Source organism: Mauremys reevesii, linkage group 11, assembly GCF_016161935.1.
Source record: "Mauremys reevesii isolate NIE-2019 linkage group 11, ASM1616193v1, whole genome shotgun sequence".
Lineage (NCBI taxonomy): Eukaryota > Metazoa > Chordata > Testudines > Geoemydidae > Mauremys > Mauremys reevesii.
Genome location: NC_052633.1, coordinates 38,198,972 through 38,225,700, shown reverse-complemented (window position 1 = coordinate 38,225,700; position 26,729 = coordinate 38,198,972). Strand labels below are relative to the sequence as shown.

Below are 26,729 nucleotides of genomic sequence, written 5' to 3'. Positions count from 1 at the left end.
TTCTTAAAATATATCTCAGTTGTGTTTGATCCATTCCATTAAAATAGGACAAATTATTATTGATAAGTTAAATGCATTCTGATGAATGTTACCATATGTCATTTTCTATATGAGCATCTGCTCAAGCCCTCAAAACTGATACTTTTTCAGATTTCTCGAGGATCTGAACTCCTACTATATTTCTAAAAAATCCTCTATGCCCTGCATTCTCTGCCCCATATTGTGATAAACTCAGGACAGACAGTTGCAAGAGGGGGGGAGGAGTCAGTCCCAGAGGGTTAAAAGGCCCTCCTCCTTATCAACTGAGAGACAACTACAGGTCAATCAGGTTCAGCTGAGAAAGGGTTACCAAGGTAGCAAATTAGAATCAGCTGAGGGGGAGCTACCTGAAGGTAATTAGGACCAGGTGATTCCAACTTGGGGCTGCCTGAGACCTTTTTAAACCCCTTCCTGGGAGGAAGGAGGTGGGAAGCAGAGAGAGAGAGAGAGAGAGAGAGAGAGAGAGAGAGAGAGAGAGAGAGAGAAAAAAAAAAAAAAAAAAGAAAACAAACAAAAAAAAAAAAACACACCACCCAGGAGGAGCGGCAGTATGCTCTCCCACAAGGCAGGAAAAAATTACTTTAAATAAGGCTGGTGGGAAGATAGGGAACAGACTTCCCCTGAGTCCTAAGCGGGTCTGCAATTACCCAAGCCTGTCTCCCCAGGGCTAAAAACAGCAGAGGCTGGGAAGGTACTTTGCCACAATATATTGTATTATGACTTTGCCTTAGAACTTGATGTTTTGCCATGATGACACATTGTAAAATCATACATAATGCACTGTAAATATATAAATTAAGCCAGTGATGGGAGAACTTTCAAAGGTTTTGAGCAGTATCTTATGTGGATGTTTATCTGGACCTATAGAAACCTCCCACCTGGCCTCAAAGTCATCTCACACATAGCCAGTCTTAACAGGCCTTGGTTTCTCCTACTTGTCTGGTTCCTTCATTCACCCTCTCATGTGTGAGGGGCACCAGTAAACATCCTTTCCCCAGTAGCACCATTAGGGGTAGATGGCAGGCCTGATTTGTGGGTCATCTCAACCTTTTCCCTCTCTCGCTTCCCATGTTCCCTGAATTCCATTCACTCTCCATGGTGTTTCAGTTTTTCCCTCCTTCAGCCAGCTGTGGTGTCTCCTTCTGGGGAACCCACTTCCTTTCAGTCTGCTTATCTTAGGGTTTTCCATAGCATCCATCACCACAGAATGTGAATTCTTTCCAGGTAAATTCGGTATGCATAGCAAGCCCACTATCTGTTTTCATGTGTTTCTGCTCATCTCCCTTCTCTAGTAAAAGAGGTTCTGCTTAAATTTATATATTTTTTGCCTTTCTAAGCCTTGCCTCAGTGGGATTTCCCTCCTTTTTCGCAGCTCCAAGACCTGTTTTCTTTCATTGCACCCTTTCATGATAGGGGCTGAAAATGCTATTTGGGCTGGAGAGAAACAGGTGAAGCTGCCTACAGAGAAAAACAGTTAAGGTAGGCTGAGAGCCTGCATCTAGTCATGCTGTTTCGATCTGCACAGCAGTAGTGAGTGCAACAGCTTTAGTAGCTCAAATGGATAACTACGGTATAAATTAAATGTTTTCAGGCTGAGGAGGTTGCCTGGGTGGACTGGAGACAGAGGTCAAAAACTTGGGACTGCCCTATCCAAATCAGTGCGGTTGGCAGTTACTTTGTAGGTTACAGCACAATTTGGCCCTCTTCATATGTTACAACACAGTTGAGCTGCAAACAGATTTAACCACCATTGTTAATGTTGGTTGCTTTGTAGAGTATAATGATAATACTTAGCATCTATTTACTCACTTACATCTCTAGATTTTGAAGCCTTGAGGCCCAATATAGACAGGGTTTTATTACAAACAAACACATTAGTAGAATGGGGGAGAGGGATAGCTCAGTGGTTTGAGCATTGGCCTGCTAAACCCAGGGTTGTGAGCTCAATCCTTGAGGAAGCCACCTAGGGACCTTGGGCAAAATCAGTACTTGGTCCTGCTAGTGAAGGCACAGGGGCTGGACTTGATGACCTTTCAGGGTCCCTTCCAGTTCTATGAGATAGGTATATCTCCATATATTAGAAACTGCACTTCAGACTGCTCTCATAGGAGGAGTCAAGCATGGTTTATCAGCATAGCTTCTAACTATGAAGCCATGCTGATGGTACAACCATGCTAGGGCTTAACTGTGGTAGAAAATAGTTGAAATATAGTTGCAACTTGGAAACACTGTGAGTGGCACTAATTACCCTGCAACCTATATAATGTTTTGGGTGTGGTGGGTTCTGAGCCACATGAACTGGCAAGTTAACTTCAGTGGTGCTATAATAGTGACTGTGTTTTTGGTGTGGGGCCCAGGCATTACACGATCCTCTTAAATAATACTTATCAGATTTTTTTGAATCGTTTGTCAGTGCCACACTGTTCTCCATGCACTGGGCAGATCAAGGCATGCACACACAAATTGCAATATAATTGTACAGTCTATACTCAAGTGTTTGGGTTTTTTTGCTTTGATTTTCCTATAGCATGTTGAGGTTTTGCAACAATATTGAGAGATATGTACAAACTGCTCTTAAAGCTACTCATGTTATAATTAAAGTAATATTTTTAAAAAATCATTCAAGAAAAGATAATTCAGTGAGCTGCACTCAGAGGAAAACACATTTATATTTTGTTTACTTGCACTTACCAAATAAACTCATTTTTGTTAGATATAATCATCGCAGAAATTGTCTTCTCATTGTGGGATTACCTATCAAAAGAACTGATTTTATGGTAGAAGGGCTTCAGATGGCAGATGGTTTTTATGAGAGGTAAAAGCTCAAGGTGAAGTCTTGATCTATTGAACTCATCATGGGGTTTGCCATTGATTTCAATGATGCTAGGATTTAATGCATAGTTTTCTTCCAGCTGAAAACAAGCTTGTTGAAGAACATTTCCCTGTTTGGGAGTTGTAAATATGGACACCAATATTACACATCAGCTCACTCTGTTGATCTCTAGGGCTCTCGTGAGACCCCTATGCACCATTTACATCCTACTGAAGTCCTATTTTTAGGATTTAAGTGCTGCCTAGACCTTGTGCTGACTCTATAGAATTTCACTCTATAAGAGCACAACTTATACCTTCCACTTCAGCACAACTTTCACTGGATTCTTTATATAAATAACTTGTACTTGATTACCGCTCACTTTTGTTCAAATCACCCTCTTTTTCATAACATTCAAGCACAGGCCTATTAATGTATATCATCCTAACACATTTGGAAGAGAACATTGTCGTGGTGGAACAAGAGTTTGGTTCAGAGAATGTTATGAACCTCTCCAATACGCATTATTCCCTTCTTTACATGCTACGCATGTGAGGAAATCAGAAACAGTTGGGCACGTTACGATAATAATACTTGCAGTGTTTTCAGAATGCTTTACAAACAAAATGCCCCTGGTAGGTATGTTGATGAGTGCTTTCCCACTCCCTTTTATACAGGTGAGGCAAACAGAGGCAGAGGTGTTAAGTGACTTGTCAAGGTCGAGGAACGGAGTCAGTGTCACAATGAGATATAGGTTATGTAATGTACCTTGGGCATGATGGTTGTTAAAGTTGGATGAAGAGGTAGGTCTCTTTACTGTGCTGCAGTGGTTATATTTTAGAGAGTCATGTGATCAAGCTGTGGTCATTCTTCCAGAAATTGGCATAACTCAACACAGTATGCTCACGTAGGTGGCAAATCAGCTGTTGTCTTTTATTTCCCCAGCTGCTGGTACCAATATACATTTGGGGAGCCAGGTCAAGGGGGACATATGTAGGCTACTCAGTCTTAATCTACCCTAGTCAACATTACTACTATTGAAAAAAGAGCAATATAAATTTTTCTTGCATAACTTTATCCATGCCACTGGGATCTTGAAGTGGACCAGATCCTATACTCCATTGCTACCTTGATGGATACAGAAGAATATGAACATTAATACAGAGTAGGATTTACCCAACAACTGTTATGAAATATAACAATAACATATTTACTATATTTATAGTACCATAGTACCTAGGAGCACCAGGCAGGGATAGGGCTCCATTGTGCTAGCCACTGTACATGTACACACAACCATAGTCCCTGATCTAAATCTAAGGTTGCAAATGGCATATGGTTGTAGAGGAGACAGGATATGATCAAATATATATAATTTTTATGTGAAAATACATACTTGATTTTTAAAATTGTGTATTTTCATATAATGCCAGCTGTATCCCCATCTGTCCTTCATCTTATCCATAATTAATGGGCTGATTTCTTATAGGTGTCTCAGAAGAACAGTAATATGGAGGAGGAGTAGATAGAGGGGCAGATCCTCAAGTGATGTAAATTGCCACAGGCCCATTGCCTGTGACACATTACACCAGCTGAGGATCTGCTCCAGGAAGGGACAGATGGATCAGTTCAGAGAGGGGCTCCGTGTGTTAGATGTAGAGTAGAAGGCAGCCCATAGATGTTTGTCAGGACCTGACAAATGCCAGCCTCATCTAGTGGCAGCTGTAGCCATATGCATGTTATGTATAGTGTGTACCATTGGGTGTGGTGAGGAGGAGCGGGGCTGGTTGTCCCACGTTCAGGTTTGGCCCTGCTGGCCCTCCATCATGACCGGTGTTGTTGGCAGAGCCAAAGCTAAGTGAGTGGCATTGCAACCTGGTGCACAGGGGCAGCAGCGCCACTCACATTTGGCAAACCCAAGTGGCACTGCAACCGCTGTGCACTAGATTGCAGCACCACTCACTCGGTTTTAACCCCGCTGTGTGTAATGCTGGAGAGCCGGTGGGGCCAAACCTGAGTGGCGGTGGGGCAGCCAATGCTGTTCCTCCTTGCCACTGCCATGGAGCCAGCTTCGACAACAGGGCCCCCTCGCTCTCCCTTGGAGGCCTACCCAACCTCTCCCCACCTTCCAGCAGCCCATGTCCCCTCTCTGGGATGGGGAGTGACACTGCACCTGGGCAGGCCAGGCTGAACAGGGGCGGGGGATGGGGCTGAGGCTGGCACAGACTTGGTGGGCAAGGCACTGGGGCCAGCAGCTGCAGCAGAGATAGCTCCACAGGGATTGGTGGTACATACCATGTGAAAAATTTCTGGGGGTGCCCCTGGCCTCATCCACCTATTTGTTAGCTTCTCACAAGAGTCTCTGCACCTTCTTACAGGCTACCCACCCACATCAAACTGACCTGTAAGAGCACTTCTTCAGTACTCTCATTATTAAAGCAATACATGTGGAAAAAGGAACTGCACCTGCCTAATGTCGAAAGGAACCCTTTTATAGCCAACAAATTGAGGAAATTGTTCCAGAATAGCTCGTCCCTGTGAGAATTGGACCCTGGCAATGTTGTCAGACTTGGTGAGAACTAAAGTGTTCTGCTGAGTTAGTGCTGTGCATGGAACTGAAAGGAAGACCATTGTCAGAAAAACGGTTATGTTAAAACAGCACTTTGACTCAATAGTTCTGCTCTGTGTGTGTTTTCAAGTCATATCTGTCGACTTCACTGTTAAAAACATAGTTTTACAATTGTTAGCACTCAAGAACAGCTTGAAGAGGGAGATAGATACTGTTCTGCTGCATGCATCATTCAGAACATTTCCAGCTAAGCTGTGATTTGCAGAATCTTTACAAGTTATAATAGAAGGGGCAGAAAGAACACAGCTTGATTTTCAGATACTGGGTTAAGATTGCAGCCAGGACACTTAGAGAAATCATCATCTGATTTGTCTACTGAACAAATTCAGTATGGAGATCATTGAGAGAGAATATATTTGGAATCCCATAATGTTCTTTTTTCTGGTACTTTCTACTTGAACTTCACTTTAAAGATATTTAGTTGTAACTTACTTAGTATAAATAAATGATTTATGTCACAATTTTAGAAGTGTAGTGAAAGAATACATGTTGCAGATGGGTCATTTGTTTTCCTTTATATATATTTTTTTCTGCCCTCATTTGAGCATGCACAATCTCCCCTCATCCATTTACTAAGTGGATTCCTCTAGGAAACAGAATTAAACATGCTGAGTTTAGAACCAGAGAGCTGCATGATGTCATTTCTATATTTAAATTAGATGTAGTAGAATAGAGCTGAGTAATTTGTTTAATCATTACTTATGCATTAATTTCCCCGGGAGCTGATTTTTTTACAGTGCACTTTTATCTAGAATTTATATCTCTTAGCGACGTCTCTTATTTGGTATGATTTCAATGAACTGGGCACATTTTTCTTCTTGACTTAAACTCAAGGAGATTCTGTGATCGAGCAAATACTGCACACAAAGTTTTTCAAGCACAGTAAATTGATGTAAGCAGGAATGTGGCAGAAAAAATATGCCTCCAAGACACAGAAGTGAAATAAACGCTAAAGCGAATTTGATTAGAACTAAGCTGAAAACATTTTGAAAAGTGGTAAATAAACAAGGAAAAATGTGCAAGATTAATTTTGTGTGTACATGGTACAATATGTACTGCTTTCAGAGTAGCAGCCATTAATTGGGTTAATTCTGGGATCAGAAATAAACTGACTTTTGGCCGTGAGGATTTGTGAGTAGCGCTGATATATTTAGAGAACGTTTGAATACAAAGATGTCTGCTTTGTACCTGTCCAATAAAACATTTTAGTATCACTTTTTATTCATTCTCTTTCTGCATTTCAGGAAAAATATGTTTAATCTTTACTTGTTGCCTTATTATTTTCATTTAATGTAGTCTCCATTTTCCTTTCTAATTTTTTTAAATTATTTTAGAAAATACTTGAATTTCATTATATTGGCTGCATGGTATATATGGTAGTATTTAGGAATATATAATAGATTTTAAAGCACTGTCCAACACAAATCATGTATGTATGTAGTTTATGTACTTCCTTTTGTACTGAGATAAAAATTATCCCATAGTACAGTGTATGCGCTCCATAACTCGTGTCTAAACATTGAGTACTGTGATATGCAGTGTGGTGATACAATAAGTATTTTACATTATTCTGTCTTATTGTATTACCATCCAATAGCTGCTTTGTATTTGTGAACAAAGTTCAGACTATTTTCATTAGGTTCTCTTGACTGTAAGTCACATGGATACTACCAGGAGATGCAATTTACATCAGCCAATTGGATTTCTGCTAGGATGCATGCTGTTCAATACACATCTATAAGTAATGGAATGACACAGATTAATCCCCCTCTTTGGAGATGTGAGAAAAATTAAATTCAGACAGATATTTTTCAAAAGCACATTTTAGAGTAAAATCTACACAAAAATCCCTGTTCATTTCTTACATGCCTGGGTTACTTCCTTTGCCACTGTCTTGAAGCCCCGTTTAATGGAGCATGGAGCGTGTGGTGTGAACAGTTTTTTGTTCTGGAGTCAATTTTGCTGTAAAGATCAATTTTTAAATAAAGTCTAAATTGCTTAATCAGTTGGTGAAGTTTTGGACCATTGATGCTGAGGAACCTGAGTTGCTTCACTTCCTGAAAGTTTGCCCTCATCTGAATAGTTTTTTCAGGTGCTTATCACTCCCATGTAGATTGGGTTAACATCTGAGTCAGTTATGGCAGTAGTAGTAATGATATCACTGCAACCTCGGTCAAGGATTTACTTTCCAATAATAAATAGCCCTTGGGCAAGTCCTTTTTATGACATTCAATTAAGTGGCATTGACTTGCAGTGTGGGGTTGTTTTTTTTTCTATTTGAGCTTGCATTTACACTTACTAATTACCCTAATATACTGAGCAGGCAATATCTTAAATCAGAATCATGCCAGTGAGTTTTCTGCAAGTCTCAGAACATAATATTGTACAAATGTGAATGTGTCATATGGTTTTTCTTTAGGAACATGCACAGTATAGAAAGTGAGAAAATGCCTAATAGCTTTACCATAATCTGCTGATGAATGCAATGTTATCACATAACATGCAGAAATGTTAGGCCATTTATCCAAGACTTAGGCCTGCCTTTAGTCCAATGAAGAGTGACACAAAGAATATTAGCCATATGGTCAAAGTTTGTTTTTGAAAAGAATGATCTGTACTTGGTGTTGTAGTAAGAAGGGGGACTTAATGCAGCTTGTTTGACTATTTTCCGTCATTCAGTATAATTTTGGTGAAAATTCAGGTTCCGTATAAACACAGGAAATAGCAACATGCCATATAAGCCTGAATTGTTTGTTTTGCCTGGTACAAGCAGTATGACCAAAGCTCAGAAGAAGCAGTTTTTGAGGGCATCGGTGCTGATCAAATATTTATCATATTAAGAAAATAGACAACTCGGGCTAGATCTTTGAATATGATCGGGCCCTTTTGTGCCATTCAGGGACCAGATTGTGCTTGAAAATTGGCAACAGGGAATTCCCACTGACATAAAGCTGGCGGAGCCAGTTCCTGCGACTAGCTGTTCCACCAAACTCCAGCACAGAGCTCCACTCCGCTGAGACCAATTGCTAGGGTGCTCCAGTCGGGGCAGCACTGGCATAGATTGACCCTCCATGTTAAGGAATTGTAACTAGCTCCTGATGCTCACCTCTGCAGAGCCTGAATATAGCTGACTAGTATAAAGTAATGAGTGTTCTGTAAATCTGGAGAAGATTTCAAAGACTAAGAAAGATACATATTTGGGGATTTGATCTTTTGTTTCTGAACCTATGGACTCTGTTCGATTCTCACACTCACTCACTTGCAAGGAAACAACCTAAGTAAGGAAAGCCAATTTTGAACAGTTGCTTCTCTGCTGCATCCTCCACTCTCCAGGGCTGGCCAGCATTGGCATTGGCTTCTATCCATTACCTGAACTCTGTTATTTCCCCCCTTTTTGTCAATCCAAGCTGCAGTAATGGTTCCTGTTTTGGTGAATAATGTGTGGCTCATAGTGGAAAGAGGAACATACCATGTAGGGTGACTGTTCCCCAGTTCCATCCTTTCCCCTGTGATGTATGCCCCTGTGTTGATTTAGAGCTGAGCTTTTTCATAGTTCTTGTGGAAGGGACAGAGAATTTGCCATCAGTATGACCCCTGTTCGCAGGATTTTTGTGGCTCTGCTCCCCCTTACATATTATAAAGCAATGGAGGGGATCTTATACTTGGACGCATCGTTAAATAGCATATGATTGTATTTGTCATGTTTGTGCTAAATAGGTGACTTTTGCTTACCATGTGTTCTTTCCATTCTTTGCTTCAGAGATTGCAACAGAAAAGGGAAGGGATGGGTGGTAATTTAGCACATTTTATCCTCCAGGTATCCCCAAATAGTTCACAGTCATTGTCCTTCCTAGTAGCGTTGAATGGGCTCGTAAAGAGTTTATGTTGGCACTAAAAATAAACAAACCTCTTTTTAAAAGCTGTTATGTAAGAGTCTTTGCCAAATTATGTTAATGCTGTGGAAGGAAATCTAGTTATAATGAAAACATAATTTGAGACCAGCAGCCAAGTACCACTGAACACGATCCAACTAACAGTGTGTGGGGGATGCTCTGAAAAACATGCTTGTGTGTGTCTTTAAAAACTGTAAGCATGTGAAAATTCACTGCATCATACCCCCTCACACCCCCTCATATTCTGAAGAATATGTTGTCCTCCTTAGTTTTCCCCTAATGTTTGCACTTTAAAACTCTCCTTTGCTTCAGGAGATAAAAGCGTCAGGTTTAATTTTCTCAACTGCATGGACATTATAGAAGTGCTCTGGTTAAAAACTGTAAGAAAAACTAGTGACTTTATTATTGATGTTAATCTGCAGGGTCCTGAATTTGCTCAGAGGAGGGAGGGAGGGTCTAATCTTTAAACCGTTGCATCACGGAGTTTGTAAATTGGTAGATTTAGAAAGTGTAATGAAGACACGATGAATAGGTCACTGAGTGTAGCTTGAAAACCTGCTGTCATGTTGGTTTTTACAGATTTTCAAGGCTCCTAGTAATAAGCAGGCTGCTGGTGATTTGAAAGCTACTCTTGCCTTTTGTAAGATACTTTTTCTTAGGGCTCGTACCACAAACGGAATGCATTCTAAAAAATCTTATGTAAATATTTGGTTCTTTTAATCTGTGGAATCATTGCAAATGTTCCCAAGCAGAACACTTTTGTTTATCACATTTTCTTTTTATTTACAGACACTGCAGTAACAAGCTAGGTCTTGCATTGAATATTGTATTTTCCTCATTATCTCAGCTTTGAAAGATGGCATGCTTGGGACTCTATTACTCAGCCGGATATTGTGAATCTTTATGCAGCCTTAGCACACACGCTTCCTCAGCACGGAATAATCTAACCTTTCTGCGAGTGAATGTCCTTTGGCATTAATTTGACTGTGGGAAGGCTCCTTTTTAGTTACGTTGAGCCATATTCATCCAAAGCCAATACAAAGTGGCGTGAATTGCACCTCCTTGTGGCAACCTGCACCCCAGGTGGGAGGGTTATTCTGACAGGAAAGCACTGATGATACTGATGCCTGCCTTCTCTCAATCTTTCTGCTGTAGTGGGGAGGGCAGCTTTAGTTTCTGCTGAGGCCCCTAAAGTCGTTTAGAGCAGAGATTTCTAAGGGGAGGCAGTGAATCAGTGCCTCCCCAGTAATGTTGGCTTTACTGCCTTGCTGGCCAGCAATGCCCATTGCTGTACTGGTCCCCTGAGCAGGCCCACCCCAGTGGAATGGGAGGGTCTTCTAGTGGCATAAATCTGACTATCTGCCTTTCAGACTTTTTGCCTTGTTTGCTGGTGTTGGCTTCCTCTGGTGTAACACTGGGCTGCGTTTGGCTATGTCTGCACATAAGCAAGGAAGATAGTGAATGATAGTCCAAAGTTTAAGCATCGTGAACCCAAATAATTAAGAAAATAATATCTGAGCTGAGCCTGAAATATTCGACCTGTTATACTGCTAGAGACCATCTACAAAGTTTGGGAGTACTTAAAACTGGGGTTGTGTTTTAAATAATGGTGTGTTTCTATAACACAGAAAGCCACATGGGATTCCAGCAGCCCTAACGTATCAGCCCCCAGTGGTATTGGGTATCACTGGTTGCTTGAGTGTGATTACATCTCTCCCTTTTTGGCTGACCCTAGCAATTATACAGGCTAGTTACATCCCACAGCAAAGAGAAGTGTAAAACTTGCACTTTTGGTGCTGAAGGTTGAATGCCTGCTGACAGCAGTAGTGTCTGTGTGTATGTGGCTGTGGTTCATTAAGAGTTCTCTATGTTTTTTTCACTGAGTTAGTCCCAAATCATTTTTGGAAATGACGTATATTACCTGTTTCCTTTCATAAGCAGTGTAAGTCAGGAAGCATATTAAATAATTAGCCAGAGAACAAACTACAGTGCTGCAGTTGACAAGGAACATGATGTGATGGTGAGAAATGCACTTTTTTTTTTAAACTAAGGGCAAAATTCTAATCTCTGCTGCTCTCTGTGGGTCTCTTAGTGATATCATTGGAAGTTTCATTCACAGAACAAGAGCTGAGTGTGGTATGCAGAAGAGATGCACAATGTGGAAGAGCGGAGGATTTTGTTAAGGGCTAAAGCCCCAGGAATATTTACTTATGATTGCAAATATTTTGCTCCCAATAGTTTGTAGGTGGCTTATGTATGAGGTTTAAATAAAATATTACTAAGCTTTTAGTATGTAAAATTTGTCTAAAAATAGGGTTGGGTTATTAAGATGAATATACAGTTTGTAGCTTTTGTTCCCATTTAGAATACAAGGCATTCATTCTTTAGTACCAGAACTAATGGCATTTTTATATCCAATTCCACACAGAAGAAATTTTGAAAAGGTAATTCAGGCAGCCATTAAAATCCAGCAGACAGCATATTTAAAGCGAATCCATCAAGCCAGTCCCACAGGGCAAAGAATAAACCTTTTAAATTAAAACTGTATTATGAAAAAAGTTTTGTGGTTCAATCGTTAATGTATACTTAGTTGAAACCTACATGCATTTAAACTAGTTATTTTGTTCAACTTCAGCTCAGTGCATATATAGCCAGGCTACAAGATACATCCTACCCTGTGAATTAGGGTTAGTATTCCCTTGGGTATAAGCTGATTGCCTGCCAATTCCAAACATTTACCCTTAAGCAATGACAGCACTATATGATTGAAAACAAAACTGCCTATAGATATTCTCTATATGGTTTTGTATTAAATAGGACAATGTTTCCCATAATATTATTTCCCAGGTTAGTGGGGAGTTACTTAAATCCCAGACAGCAGGTTACATAAGCCTTGAGTGCTATTGATCATGTCTACGCTGTACCAATATTCACTAAAGAACAATATCAATTACTGTGCACCCGTTATGATTATAACGCTTACAGTGATGTAATGGACACTGTTTTCATCAATCCAAAGTTCAGACTGTTACTGCAGTTTAACTATTGAAACAGTGTATTAAAATGTGTACTATGCTTTTGTGGTTTTGGAAACCTATGTTTATTTAATGTGATGGAATAAATAATTCAGAATTGTCACCCTCAATTTACAATTTGTTGGGATCTCTTTTAAACTGTGTCTAGCCTAGAAACTGTAGGCAAGGTAATAATATGCAGTACAAAAATTCTTACTGATGAACACCATATTAATTCTTCACACAATGCACAGTCAGCCTGTGGAACTCGTTGTGATGGGGTGTTGTGACGGTCAAAAGTATAACTGAGTTCAAAAAAGAATTAGATAGGTTCATGGAGAATAGATCCGTTGTTGGCCAAGATGGTCAGGGACACAACCCTGTGCTCTGGGTGTCTCTAAACATCTGACTGCTACAAGCTGAGACTGGATGATGGGTGGATCACTCGATATATTGCCTTGTTCTGTTCACTCCCTCTGAATGATCTGGCACCGGCCATGGTTGGAAGACAGGATACTGGTTAGATGAGGGTTAGGCAACCTATGGCACTTATGCCGAAGGCGGCACACAAACTGATTTTTAGTGGCACTCACACTGCCCAGGTCCTGGCCACCAGTCCAGGGGGCTCTGCATTTTAATTTAATTTTAAATTCTTAAACATTTAAAAAACCTTATTTACTTTACATACAACAATAGTTTAGTTATATATTATAGACTTATAGAAAGAGAGCTTCTAAAAACGTTAAAATGTATTACTGGCACGCGAAACCTTAAATTAGAGTGAATAAATGAAGACTCAGCACACCACTTCTGAAAGGTTGCCGACTCCTGGGTTAGATGGACCTTTGGTCTGACCAAGTATAGCCATTCTTATGTTATGTTCTTAATTAGTGGCCTTCCCTCCTCCCTCTAAGATAAAACAACTTGTTCAATTTGGTTTAATTTCAAGCAAGCCTTACAAAAAGTTGCATAAATGTTCATGTGTCACACTTCTGTGTATTATATCAACTTATGCTGGAACCCAAAATCATACACTCTGGGTAGGTCAGGAAGGGAGGCTGAGTGGAAATGGATTATGACTTTTGATAAAGCCAGTGCAATGAACATAGATCAAAAGAGCAAGCAATTGTTTAAATGATAAGGCATTTATTATAGCTTTATGATATGATAGGACATTTCTTACTGGCCATTAATATACAGCTCAGGTGCATATGAAGCACAAGAGAGCACACCTCATGAATTCAAACTTCACTTCACCCAAGGAATGGAATGTATATCTGTATCTTAATGAATTTGTCACTGTTTTACAGAAATATCGACAGTACATGTCAGGACTTCTGGCTCCTCCTTATGGTGTTATGGAAAGTGGCTCTAACAATGACAGTAAGTAAATATATATATATATTTGGAAATCAGTTTTAAAAAAGTCCCTCCTCCTTAGATATTGGAGTTTTGTTCTCTTTAAGCATTGTGATGCATGATCTTTTTTTAGTGTGGACAGGAAGCAGTGTCAGTGTCCACCATGTTTAAAAAAAAAAAAAAGAGGAGGAGCGGGGATGGTGTGCCCCAACTTTCTTTCTTTTACCTACCCGTTTTTCAGCTGATAGCAGTGAGAAGTGGAGGATAGCAAGGAACAATTACCTACTACACACCAGTCAATTTGAGGACTGCATTCAGTTTTTGTGTTAAGTGCTGAGGGCAACACATCCAAACTTGTGTGCCTGTCTGGGTACCTAAATCCACACTTAGGTATCTAAATTGAAATGAAGTCTTTGGGAGTTGTAGATGCTCAGCACTTCTGAAAATCAAGGACGTTTATTTAGGTGCCTGAATATGGATGTAGGATATCTAACTTTAGTTGCTCAAATCTGCTAATGTTGGCCAGTACGTTTATGCATTTGGTATATTTGTTGTATCTGCAGTGCTCATTGCTGCATTCCATGGGATTCATATGACATCTTAACACAGAACATTCTTCTAAAGAAACACATACCAATGTTATATTATATATTATGTTTTATAGAACAATAGGTTGTAATGGGCAGTGCTCTTTTTGTTTATAAATATTAAAACGCAGTGTAATCCCTGGGCACAAAAATTTCTGTGTTTTATGTGTGCCCAGCCAAATGCCCATGTACAGTCTTGAAATCTTAAAATTGGGGGAGGTCTGCTTAACCTGCTGATACATGTAGAATTTACACATTTGTTATTCTTAATGGGCATTTCATCTTTACAGCCTTCATACGTAGGTAGGAAGTACATTTTTCATTTCTGAATAATGTGGATCAAACTTACACTAACTACTAAACCTCATAAGTAAATGCACATGTATTCAAACTGCTAAGACCCTCCTAATTTTTTTTATTACTTTCATGAATGGTTGCTTTAGTATTTAGAGAATGCACAATATGCTGTATTGATGTATTCCCTGTTTTCTTTTAGGGATGCCTGACAAGGAGAATATGTCTAGTAATGCTCTTTGCCCAGTATCTAAAAACTGTAATAAGGTAAATCACACATCATCCTTCACTACTTTGAAAATAAAAAAGAATAAATATAGTATTAAATTGGAAAAACAGCAAAACAATAAAAAGGGATGGGGGGAAAAGGTCGCAGTTCCTGCAAAGGCTTAAAACACACGTGTAACTTTATTGCACATGGAAAATCCCAGGCTACAACTGGGCTTTAGTCTTTGCAGGATCAAAGAGCAGTGGCTGAACTTTTCTCTCTCTCATTGCTGGTTCAGGACCAGGACATGAAAAAAAAGGTCTGTTATCTCAAATATATTCAGCTACTGTTGAAAGTGGCAACAGCTTGTGCCTGGATCAGAACTTCACATCTGGGGCTCGTCTCTATAATAAAGTCACTGGGATGAAAGACTGTGTGGGTGAAATGCATCCCTGTGAAGAGGGCCAATGCAAGCCAAGGCACCATTATAGTCCTAATTCAGACCTACTTTGAGGGTTTAAGTGGGTTTTATGTAATGCATAGCCCTTGTACTGTCCCTTTACACAGGGCTGAATTTTACGTTATCGGCACAGAATAGCCGTAATCCCAATTCCCTTTCAAAAAGTGCTTCTCTGCCTTCATACTAACCAATTGGAACACACATATGATAATGTATTAGTCATGCTGTCTGGGTTTAAAATAACCACAATAGCAGGAAGAAATAATAGTAGCGGGGTCTGTTCCTGCTGGGGCTGGGGTGGGAGAGTTACAGGGATATATAATGTTGCTTGGATGTTTTTCTTTCTGGACATAGTATTTTAAAATGATGCATTTATATTATGTCTTTAAAAAATAGAATTTTTAAGTGGAAATAGAAAATATCTCTTCACATCAGATAAAGCAAAAGAATACTTTAGCCCATTTCATTAATGTGAATATAACTAATTGAAAAAGGAAACCATTTGTTCTTGTTCACTTCCACGTCTGCCTGTCCCTCTTCCTCAGAGATAGTAACCTTTCTTAATCATGTCTTTTAGCCTTTATTAAGCATACAGACACTACTGCATACGCAGTTCCTTTTTCCGCTCTGTTATTCACTAACAGCATAACACTTCCTGACCCAGCCTTATCCTGCTGAAAATGAACACTTTTCCATGAACTTAATAATAGTAATCCTACGCACTCTGATAGCACCTTCCATTCTAAAAGCTTTCTAAAATGAATTAAGGTCACAACACCTCTGTGAGGCATGATCATCTCCATTCTACATATGAGGAAACTCAGGCACAGAGAGGTTAGGTGACATACTTGAGATACACAGGAAGTCGGTAGCAGAGTTGAAGCGAAGTAGTAGAGCGGAAGTTCGCTTGTGGAATCCCACAAGGATCGATGCTCTCTCCTGTTCTATTCAACATCTGCATGCAGCCACTAGGTAAATATGGACTCAGGTGCCAGAAGTATGCAGATGTCACACAGCTCTACCTATCCTTCACCACAAATGGGCATACGACTACTACCCAGATGGCCCAGTGCTTGGATGAGATCAGCTCTTGGATGATATCAACTGGCTGAAACTGAACCCAAGCAGAACACAGGTGATGCTGGTGGGCAAAGGAAAGCATTTGGAAGGTTTGCAGCAATGGTGCAATCACCTTTGGTTGAAGGTACACATTCACAATTAGTCAATTCAGTCTGTACCTTAGGAATGCTCCTGGATTCATAGACTCATAGACTTTAAGGTCAGAAGGGACCATTATGATCATCTAGTCTGACCTCCTGCACAATGCAGGCCACAGAATCCCACCCATCCACTTCTATAACAACCCCCTAGCCTATGTCTGAGTTATCAAAGTCCCCAAATTGCGGTTTGAAGACCTCAAGCTGCAGAGAATCCTCTAGCAAGTGACCCGTGCCCCATGCTGCAGAGGAAGGTGAGAATTCCTCACTGCTGCTAAGCTTTCACATGGCAGCATCTGTGAGTAATGCTTTCTACTGTCTCCAGTTGACTAGGAGACACCATCACGTCCTGGCAAACGATGACCACACCTTTGTCACCTCTTGGTTGACCTACAGCAATACAATATACCTGATCATGAAGCCTTCAGCACTATGATGGCCTTCGCTCAAGGGGAGCATTGCCTCATAGTCTGGGCTTAGGCCCTTCATACTGTGGAGGCGGGTTTGGTAGGGGAGCCCAGGCCCTCCCACTCCACCAGACTCCAGCTCAGGGCCCCATGAGGCCTATTAAAGGTCTGACACCTGGGAAACCTTAAGGCTGCCCTCCCTCAGCCACTTCCTATCATCCCAGGATTGTCCAGAGTTTGCTGTCTGTGGCGAGGAGATGTGCCAGGAGGTCAGCTCACCGCTTGCACCTCCTTGTGGCCATGTGTGGTGTGGTGGCTCCTCCTCAGGGTGGCAGCTGCCATGTCTGGTGGCTTTGCCCTGGGCCAGGTCACTTCTCAGTCTCTCCCCTGCTGGGGTAGTCCATAAACAAAAGAAGGGGAATTAATGCAAACACTGAGCCCATATAAGAGAGAAGGGAATGCCTCCCCCTCAGGGCGTATCTGCAGCAGGTAGGGTTGCCAGTCCTCCAGGATTAGCCTGGAGTCTCCAGGAATTAAAGATTAATCTTTCATTAAAGATTGTCATGTGATGAACTCTCCAGGAATATATCCAACCAAAATTGGCAACCCCAGCAGGGCCTCTCTTCCCTCAGGGAGGCACCTTTGGGCAGTTGTTGCAGGGAGAGACCCTGTCTTCCCTCAGCTCTTTTCTCAGGTCCAATCTCTTTCCTGGCCTGCTTGAAAGTGAGCTGTTCTGCTCCCTTTTAGCTCCTCCTCCAGTCTGTGCATCTCTTGCAGGTGTGGCAGGGTGAGGCTGGCTAAGCCCAGAGCAGCTCATTAATCCTCTGTTACCATTGTGGGGTTTGTGTACCCCATCACAAGCTCTTAGGAAATTCCACTCGGTCCAGAATGCTGCAGCTACTCTCCTCAGCAACACAGACTACTGTGAACGCATCAAACCTGTCCTCCGCATGCTACACTGGCTTCCCATAGAATGTCAAGTCAAGTTCAGAGTCTCAGCCCTTATCTTCAAGTTGCTCAATGGCCTGGGTCCAAGTTATCTAAAAGATCAGCTAAAGCTCTGGGATGAAGAATGTGGTTGACAATTTCACTTCTCTGGCACAATGTAACTTTCTGCAATGAGGGTTAAGCTCCTGTGTGCAAGGCCCAGATCTTTCTTGGGGGCCAGTCAAGACTGGGGATGAACTCCTCCAGGAACCAAGGACCATCACAAATTACACCACCTTCTTCTCTAAGTGAAAGGAACCTTTCTTTGATATTGACTTTTCTGACATAAACATATAGCAATACGTATATATTTAAAAACATTCCAAAACAAAACACTTTACATACAATTCTTCTTCAGGGAGATGAGAGAACAAACATGAGATGTTAGTCACTTTGCTTAGTGCATTACTGAAAGATGCTCAGATACTATGGTGATAAGTGTGGTATAAGAACCTATGTAGAACAGAATAGTTCATGACTACTACTTCTATGCCTTTGCCACAAGTTCGTACTTCTTTTTATTTACCGGAAGTGAAAAAGCAAGTGCACCAAACAATGTGTAAATGCACAAATGTTTAGTTTACTGCATGTCAGATTTATTTATATATGCATTTATGAATTATACCAATACTATAGTACCTGAACAACTTGTACCATTCTCATATCCTGCTATCAATTGAAGATTTGATTGACCTGGAAAATATGCCTACAGGTCCAGATTCTCAGATGTGTGGGGGGTAGCTTTGCACTGATCCAGGATGCAAAGTTGCCCTAAATCCAGCATTAGCAGCCAGAGAAGGATTCCCCCTGTATAGATGAATCCTTGTGTAATGCAGAGCCACTTGAATAGCTACTAGGTTCGTGCTGAATCGCATGTCCGGAGTATCCTTATGCCACAGTTATCCTTGGCTACTGGAATGGCCCTTGATGCTGGTGGTAGATGCAGTTTAGAGCAAGGTTCTCAAGCTTTTTCTTTCTGAGGCCCCCAACATGCTATAAAAACTCCACGGCTCACCTGTGCCACAACAACTCGTTTTTTGCATATAAAAGCCAAGGCCGGCACTAGGGGGTAGCAAGCAGGGCAATTGCCTGGGGCCCCATACTACAGGGGCCCCCACAAAGCTAAGTTGCTCGGGCTTTGGCTTTAGCCCCGGGTGGCAGGGCTCGGACCCCTGGTTGAGAATCACTGGTTTAGAGCACCCTTCAGAGATCAGCCAAGCACTGAGGTGGATGAGGTTTAAAGGAAGCTCTTTAAAATACTATGTTCTGTAAGAAAACATCCTGCACGGATCCTGATATATTTCCAAATTTTTTGTTTTTATTATTTTCATAGAACTTGCTTGTTTTACTTTTGCATGTAAATAATTCACAAATCTTTTCACATGGCTCATACATTTGCTTCAAATTAAATATATATTCCACTCTTTAAATATGAAATGTATTCATCTCTTATTCAGTTTATGTTAATTCTTTTAATAGCTCTAGAATAGATGATTTTCCATATTCACCATCTAATTATTTGAGCTGTATGTTCATAGCTTAATTTTTTTCTCTTGTCACCTTTTTCTTTTTTGATGAGTAACATAAGATTTTTCTTCTAATGTATGCCTTCCAAGTATCCCACTATATGGGAGCATTTGGTATTCCTGGTTCAATTAAAATAGATCAAAAATGCGTTTCTGTCTGAAGAAAGCTGCAAAGTGATTTTTTCATACCAAACAGGAATTAATTTGCATTTGGGGTTACTTTAGTGCACATCATTTAATACAAAGACACAATTTAACTGAGCATAAAATAACTGAAACATAATATGAAATGATTGTGTTAATGTCATCAGTTATATTTTGGGGAATGGAAACAATCAATTCTAGACTCTCTTACCTTAGAAAAAAGAATATAAATGCTTTCTGTTGGATTAGTTAAGTTTAATAATTGTATGATAATGTCTCTTGAAATAGTTTTGAAAAGTCTTATAGAACTAAACCTAGATATGACTGGTCTAGTAGTTGAGCTTAAATTTCTAGGCTAAATAACAGAATCTATGATCATCTCAGATACATTTTGGAAAAAGTTACAGAAGAATAATAAGACAGGAGAGTCCTGATTGTGTACAGGTAGAGCTGGGAGCCAGGCCTGTATTTAAGGTTGCCTGATACTTTCCATCATGGGACCCGTGGTGTTTAGATGTTGCTTGTGATTATTAGAACTGGGAGCACTGGCTGTTGGGATCTGAAAGGACAGGAAACAGGAAGGAGGGGGAAGGAGTTGAGGAGGCTGAGTGAGAGTTACAGAGGATGCAGCAGCAGCTTGGTAAAGAGGTTTCCACTTTAAAAATAAAGTCCTGTTGAAGTTTGTTAGTACCTTGCTTGGTTGATACAACAGGACCCTATTTTCAGTTGCTTATAACTTTTCCAATCTTTAACTTTTGGGGTTGAAATATTCCAGGCCAGGGGTCTGCCTGAGGCTGAAAGTTTCAGCTAAACTGGTTTGGCCATTTCAGAGAATGAAGTTGGGGAAAATATGTTGTTTATCCATGTTAAAAAAAATAAAATAATGCTTAGTCTTTTCCTGGAGAAGCTCTAGCGCCTCCATGCAGGGACTTGAAATTTAGCAGTGGGTGTCACCCTGGCATCAGGGATGCACCTTTTGTCATCCCCATAACACTTCACCCAAGATATAAGCCTCTGAAAAATCCCAGTTCACACATGCTTGCTAGAGAGATTTGTTAGAGTTTGACAGCTAAATTCTCCAAAGATCCCATCTGCACTGGGCACATTCTGCACATGCATGCCAGCTCAGGGCTGCAGGAACTGAACAAGCTTTTCTCTGCAATTATTTCTCCCAGCTAAGGGGTGACCAACTTGTGGCTCCAGAGCCACATGCTGCTCTTCAGAAGTTAATATGCGGCTCCTTGTATAGGCACCGGCTCCAGGGCTGGAGCTACAGGCGCCAACTTTCCAATGTGCCAGGGGGTGCTCACTGCTCACTCCCTGATTCTGCCACAGGCCCTGCTCCCACTCCACCCCTTCCCATCCCCTCCCCGAGCCTGCCATGCCCTCGCTCCTCCCCCATCCTCTCCCCCCCCCCAGCCTCCTGCATACCATGAAACAGGTGATTGGGAGGTGTGGGGAGGGAGTGGGTGGCGCTCATTGGCAGGGCTGCTGGTGGGTGGGAGGTGTTGGGAGCCAGGGGCGGGGGGGGGGAGCTGACGGGGGGGCTGCTGACTTATTACTGTGGCTCTTTGGCAATGTACAGTGGTAAATTCTGGATCCTTCTCAGGCTCAGGTTTGCCACCCCTGTCCCAGCCACTAGGGGCCTCTGTGAGCCAGGCACTGGAACTGAGAGGAGGAAGACTGTCACTTCTGTGCTCTCAGTGCATTTCCTGCTGTCACCCAGGGAGTGAGAAGGAGCAGGAGGAAACTGGCTGACTATTCCCAGGGGTTATGGAGACAGGGGAAGAGGGAGTTGCAGGACCAAGACAGTAGGGGGAAGAAGGCAGGATGGCAGGGGTAGATAGGAGCAGAGAAAGACCCAGGCTAGGTGCATAGAGTTTCTAACCACTCTCCTACAGAACCTGGAATTGAACTCAGAAGTCTTCAGTCTTTGCATTCCTTTCCTGTCAGCAATTAACTGTGAAATCCTCTGCCAAAGCATGTGTCTTATCCTCCTCTAGGGATGGTCCCATAGAGGATACATCCTGCTACAACTGCTATCATTTACTCTGTTAGCTCATGTGGAAGAGATCTGTGCTGCGGACCTAAAGATCTCAACCCTGTTAGTGTCCTATGCTGGGGCTCAATATGGTTTCTCATGTTGGGATTTCTGGTTTTTTTTTTTTTAAATTAGGAAATTAAACCCAAAAAACGATGTTAAAAGAACCTTAAAGTCAAGCATTCAAAAGTTAGTCAATGTCAGAATGTGCAGTTTTAATTAGCCCCCCTTGTGTGTATGCATTATGTTATGGGCTTTGATTACATAATCACATTATTTTTTCTGTGGGACCCCTTAACAATATAAATTCTAACCACAGACAGTAATATTGACACATTCCTCTAACATTGCATAGAAAATTAATTTAATATATGACTTATTTGTGGAAAAATATATATCCCAAATGTAGGAAAGCTCCTATTCTTCATTTTTCTTCTTCTCACTGCTTTTGCAGAATAATCTATATACACAATAAATTAGATGTAATTGGCATGACTTTTTGCATGTAGATCTTGATATGAGCTTGTAAGTATACTTTGAACTCTGTTATATTTTAATGTGTTCCCATGCATATAGTTCTACTATACTGAAATAACAACATGGGCTCCCTCTGGTGGTCAAAGTAACACCTTTAAATACCCTTAACATTAGGTAATGGCTAAACTGTCTGCTTTTTCTTTCAAAGGTAATGCATTCAAATCCTGCTGAGTGTAATTTTATCAAAAATTTGTTTATTTGAGGACATTTTTCTTAACAAGACCTTTACAATATATGCTTATATAGCTCTTTGGAAGTTATCTTTTTGTTTTGTTTCCTCCATGATTTATTTGATAGTCAATCATTTAAAATTGTATTATATCTTTAATAAATTATAGCATTTCTGGCTTTTTGGCTGTTGTCCTATATGACTTCTAACTTGCTAAAAGTTAGGCATGTGCTTAAGTGCCTTGCTAGATCAAAGGTCTAGGTTGGTGTAATTGAGAACAGAATTTGGTCCATTCAAATAATTGGAGTAGCATGGGTGGAAAAGCAGTATTTGGTATTTTGTCAGCCCTAGATCTTTTTGATAAAAATATCTAAAAGAACTTTTAGTAGAAAGAAAAAGTATAATCTGAGTATTAATCATTTAAATGATAGCATTTTCTACATAAACAACCAAATTAATATTAATTTATTTTAGTTTTTAAGCCCTTATTGGTAGCTCTAGGCACTTTAAAATAAGTAAAATGTACTGTTTGCAAAGCTAACTCGAAAATTTGCCAGATACAATACTGAACAGCCTATATGACATACCAGTAATGGCTATGCTGGTCTACTATAATAACCACAGTAGTAATAAGCACAGTAATTCCACCTCTGGTTATACTGTCTCTCAATTTACCATTCCCAAATGCCTGAGGAGAATGCTTATCTTTTAATGTATCCAATAGGTTAACAAATCTGGGGTTTGTCTGACTCCTAGCAGGATTCTTATGGAGAATTTTGGCACTACTGTAAAATACTGGGTTTGTAGTAAAAGAGACTGTGTGAAGTATTGTAGCAAGATTGTAGAAGTGATGACAGAGTTTTTTTGGAAAGTGGTGATCTCAGTGTGGCACTTGAATTAAATTTATGTGTTGTAGTTTTGAGTGAATTGATTTTCTATGGTCTTGTCTACCTAGTGTGGCAATGCGCACGAGACAGGTGTTAATTCTAAAGTGTACCAATGTGGTTTGCACTAAATGGCCTGTGTAGTCCCTGCTGGAGCGGACTAAAAGTTCCCTAAGGCATGTTTGTGTTCTTCATGTACATGTATCAGAGGGGTAGCCATGTTAATCTAGATCTGTAAAAGCAGCAAAGAGTCCTGTGGCACCTTATAGACTAACAGACGTATTGGAGCATTATAGACGTCTGTTAGTCTATAAGGTGCCACAGGACTCTTTGCTGCTTTCATTTACATGGTTTGTGTAAGTGACCTACAGTGTATATGTCCTGTTATAAGTCCTAACCTTCTTGAGCTGTGTGCCAAAATCTATTATCCTATACACTGTCAGCATAGGATAGCAAAGGTAATAGTTTTGTATTTTCTGTTTTAAAACTGTTACATATGCTCTTTACACAATGATTTCTAAATAATGTTTTATAATAGTTCTTTCTGGTGTCTGCTATAATATTTTGGCATCCATTATCCGATGTATGAAAATATAATTTTCTTAGATGTCTAAGTTCTTCATTTTGCACTATGTGGAAATGCTTTGGGTTCAGTAATTATCAGATTCCGTAGCAATTTGGCTGTTTTAAAGACTATGTGAGTGAGTATAGTCACTTTGCAGTGAGTCACACTGGAGGCAGCATATGGTGGGAGAGATAATAAATACTGAGGTGTGAGGTGTGAAGGCGTTTGTGACAAATCCATTTTTATACATTAGTAATAAACTTCATCTTGAAAAATGTGCAGGTCTTTATCTGTCGCCAGATCTCTTTACATAAGCTACATTATTAGAAAGGCTGCAGTTTTACATAAACTTGTCTTATGTAAGCTAAATTGTTAGAGAGTCAATAGGGAAGACTGAAAGACACCATGGACTTATATGTCAGCAGTATGCAGATGACACATATTTCCTTAAAATCAAATGCAGAAGCCATTTGACCCCAAACATATGTGAAGTCAGTATGTGGATGAGAAGCATCTGGCTGAAAGTGAACCCAGGCAAGAAAAACGTGATGATGGTGGGAAAAGAGGTGCTTCTAAGAACTAGATAACATTCTTTCATCACCTGTCATCCAATTCAACTGACAGATCATCAAAAAAGGTGTGGGGCTTTGGGGTCTTTCTGCACTCCTCACTGATCCTGGAGACCCAAATAGTGATGGCTGCCATGAACAACAACTCTTTGTAGCTCACCAGGAGACCAAGTTCTAATGTGACAGACACCGAGCTGACCAGTGTATTCCATCCTGTTGACACTTGCAGGATTAATTATTGTTTGTTACTTGATTATTGCTATACCAGGAATGAACACAAGCGTTGAAAAAACTCTGGCTGGTCCAGAATGCCACAGCATGTCAGCTAACCAACATGGATGTTAATAGTCACTAACTTGCCTCTTCATCAAATACCTGATCTAGTTCAAGATCAGAGTCCTGATCTTAAAAACCTTTCCATGAGTAAGATCACCTCTCCTTCTACAATCAGGACTTTCCACCACAGTTGCACTTCTCAGGAACAATGGAGCAGTCTACAGCAAGAGTAAGACTGATGAGAGATGCTGACAGAACATTCTTGGTGGCTGGTCTTTTTTCCTGAGGAGGGAAGAACTTCACATTTCTCAGGTCCAAGTGAAATACCATTTTCTTCACTTTTATTTTCTCACAACAATTACAAACAAGATCAGAATAAAATTAAATCTGCATAGGTGTGTTTGTGTATATACTAATTTAAAAGCCTAGTCCAAATTACATTTCTACTTTGGGAAGCCCTGGCAATGAATCACTGGTCTGATTTTTCTTCTGTGCCTTCAGCCACCATAGCAAGGTGCAATAGAAGCACCTAAAACTGGTGGCCAAGCTTTTATAGTGTGGGCCACAAACAGAGAGGTTGTCTTGTAACCACCTCCTCTCCCATTCACAATTGCGAAACATCCCTGTGGCGACAACAGTAGTTCACACATGAAAGAGTAATAAGTATAGATGTATTTTAGCTGTCATTGTGCTACAAGCATGTTGTCTATTTGGCACAAAGCTAATCATACTGTCCTCTTTTGCTTTTTGTTTTATCTTTCCTCTCTCATCTGTTCTTTTTTCTGTCTTCTGCAAATGAGAAGAGCCAACATCATGTGACTATGTAACGGTTCCACGACCCGCCCCTCTTCCTGGGGCCCGTTTGCCCTCCACAGTAAGGGTCGGAGAGGCCTCAGGGTTGTGCAACACCCGGGTCTTTATTTACTTAACGTTGTCCCACCACCAGTGTCCATCTATATACAAGCTTTACAGGTCTGGTTACCTTTCTTACAGGCAGAGTCAGCCTTCAGCTAGGAGGCCTCCAGCCCCCTCCCTGACTGACTTCTCCCTGGCTGCCCATCTCCAGCTGGCTCCCTCCCAGCCTTTATAGTCCTTGGCTTGTCAGGTTGGCAGGTGTTGCCAATCCTCAGGCCGGCATCAGGCCTTTTCTGTCAGCCCCAATCTGTTTCCCCTGGTGGTCTGTAGCAGGTGCTAATTAGGTGCTTCTGCACCAGCACCCTAGTACAGACCACCAGCAAGTGCTCCCCTGCCTCTCCAGTTTGGGAATCATTGGCCTGGATACATTGCGCACAATTGATCTTTTCAGATACAATGGGGCAAATTCATCCTTGGTACAACTCCAGTGAAATCAGTGGAATTACTCTGGAAGCACATTGGTGTAAATAAGAGCCAAATTTGCCCATCTGTTTAACAATGTGATTTAAGCTAAAGAAACCATCCTTTGTAATGCAAGAACTTAGCCCCAGATTGTCCTCTATGCAGGAAAAACCCATGTAGAGAACAGTAAACTATGGCTAGCTGATGAAGTTTCCCTTGTTTCGTTTTCTTGAGGAGCTGGCAGAATTTACCCCCTTCACTCCCTGTGGCATGTGGTTTAACCCTACACCCATCCCAAAATCCATGGGGATCCACTGGAAGGATGGGCCATCTGTGTGGAGGCCCGATGCCTCTGCCCTCCACCTGGCTCCCTGGCAGCACAGCTCCATTGGAGCCCCCAAGCTGCTAACTCTGCTCTTATAAACACCCCCCTCCCACCCATCACCTCAGGATCTCCCCCGCGACTTCCTTTCTCCCCTTCCTCCCCGCCATCAGCTCAAAATCTCCTGCCTTCCCTAGGAATCCCCTTCTCCCTCCACCCCATTCCTCAAGATCCCCACCCTTCTCCCAAGATTCTCCCCTATCCCAGGGGACTTTTCCAAGTGCTGCCCAGGAGTCAGTGTCCCCTGCCAGGACTGAAAAATCTAGCTCCACCTGCCAGGAATCCAGTGCACAGGCAGGGCCCTCACCCTGCACTGCCTTTCCCCCTGCCTAGCCCTAGTGCCGCTGGATGTGGGGCTTCAACCTGCCAATCTGGGCATGCTTGTAGGCAGCAGTGTGGCTCAGAAAACAGAT

The 26,729-nt window shown here is 41.2% G+C and overlaps 1 protein-coding gene across 8 annotated transcripts in view; it reads left to right on the top strand.

Annotated features, from left to right (window-relative positions):
• RAPGEF4 (Rap guanine nucleotide exchange factor 4) overlaps positions 1-26,729 on the top strand; it is a 209,822-nt gene that overhangs the window by 95,893 nt on the left and 87,200 nt on the right. For 6 of the 8 annotated variants that reach the window (XM_039494904.1, XM_039494905.1, XM_039494910.1 and 3 more), the window contains 2 exons: positions 13,698-13,770; positions 14,830-14,894. The exons of 1 other annotated variant lie outside the window; for it this stretch is intronic. In XM_039494904.1, the coding sequence (XP_039350838.1) occupies positions 13,698-13,770; positions 14,830-14,894 (138 nt within the window). Of the gene's footprint in view, positions 1-11,378; positions 11,394-13,697; positions 13,771-14,829; positions 14,895-26,729 lie in introns of those variants that run through there. One more of the 8 variants, XM_039494908.1, reaches the window with a different exon arrangement.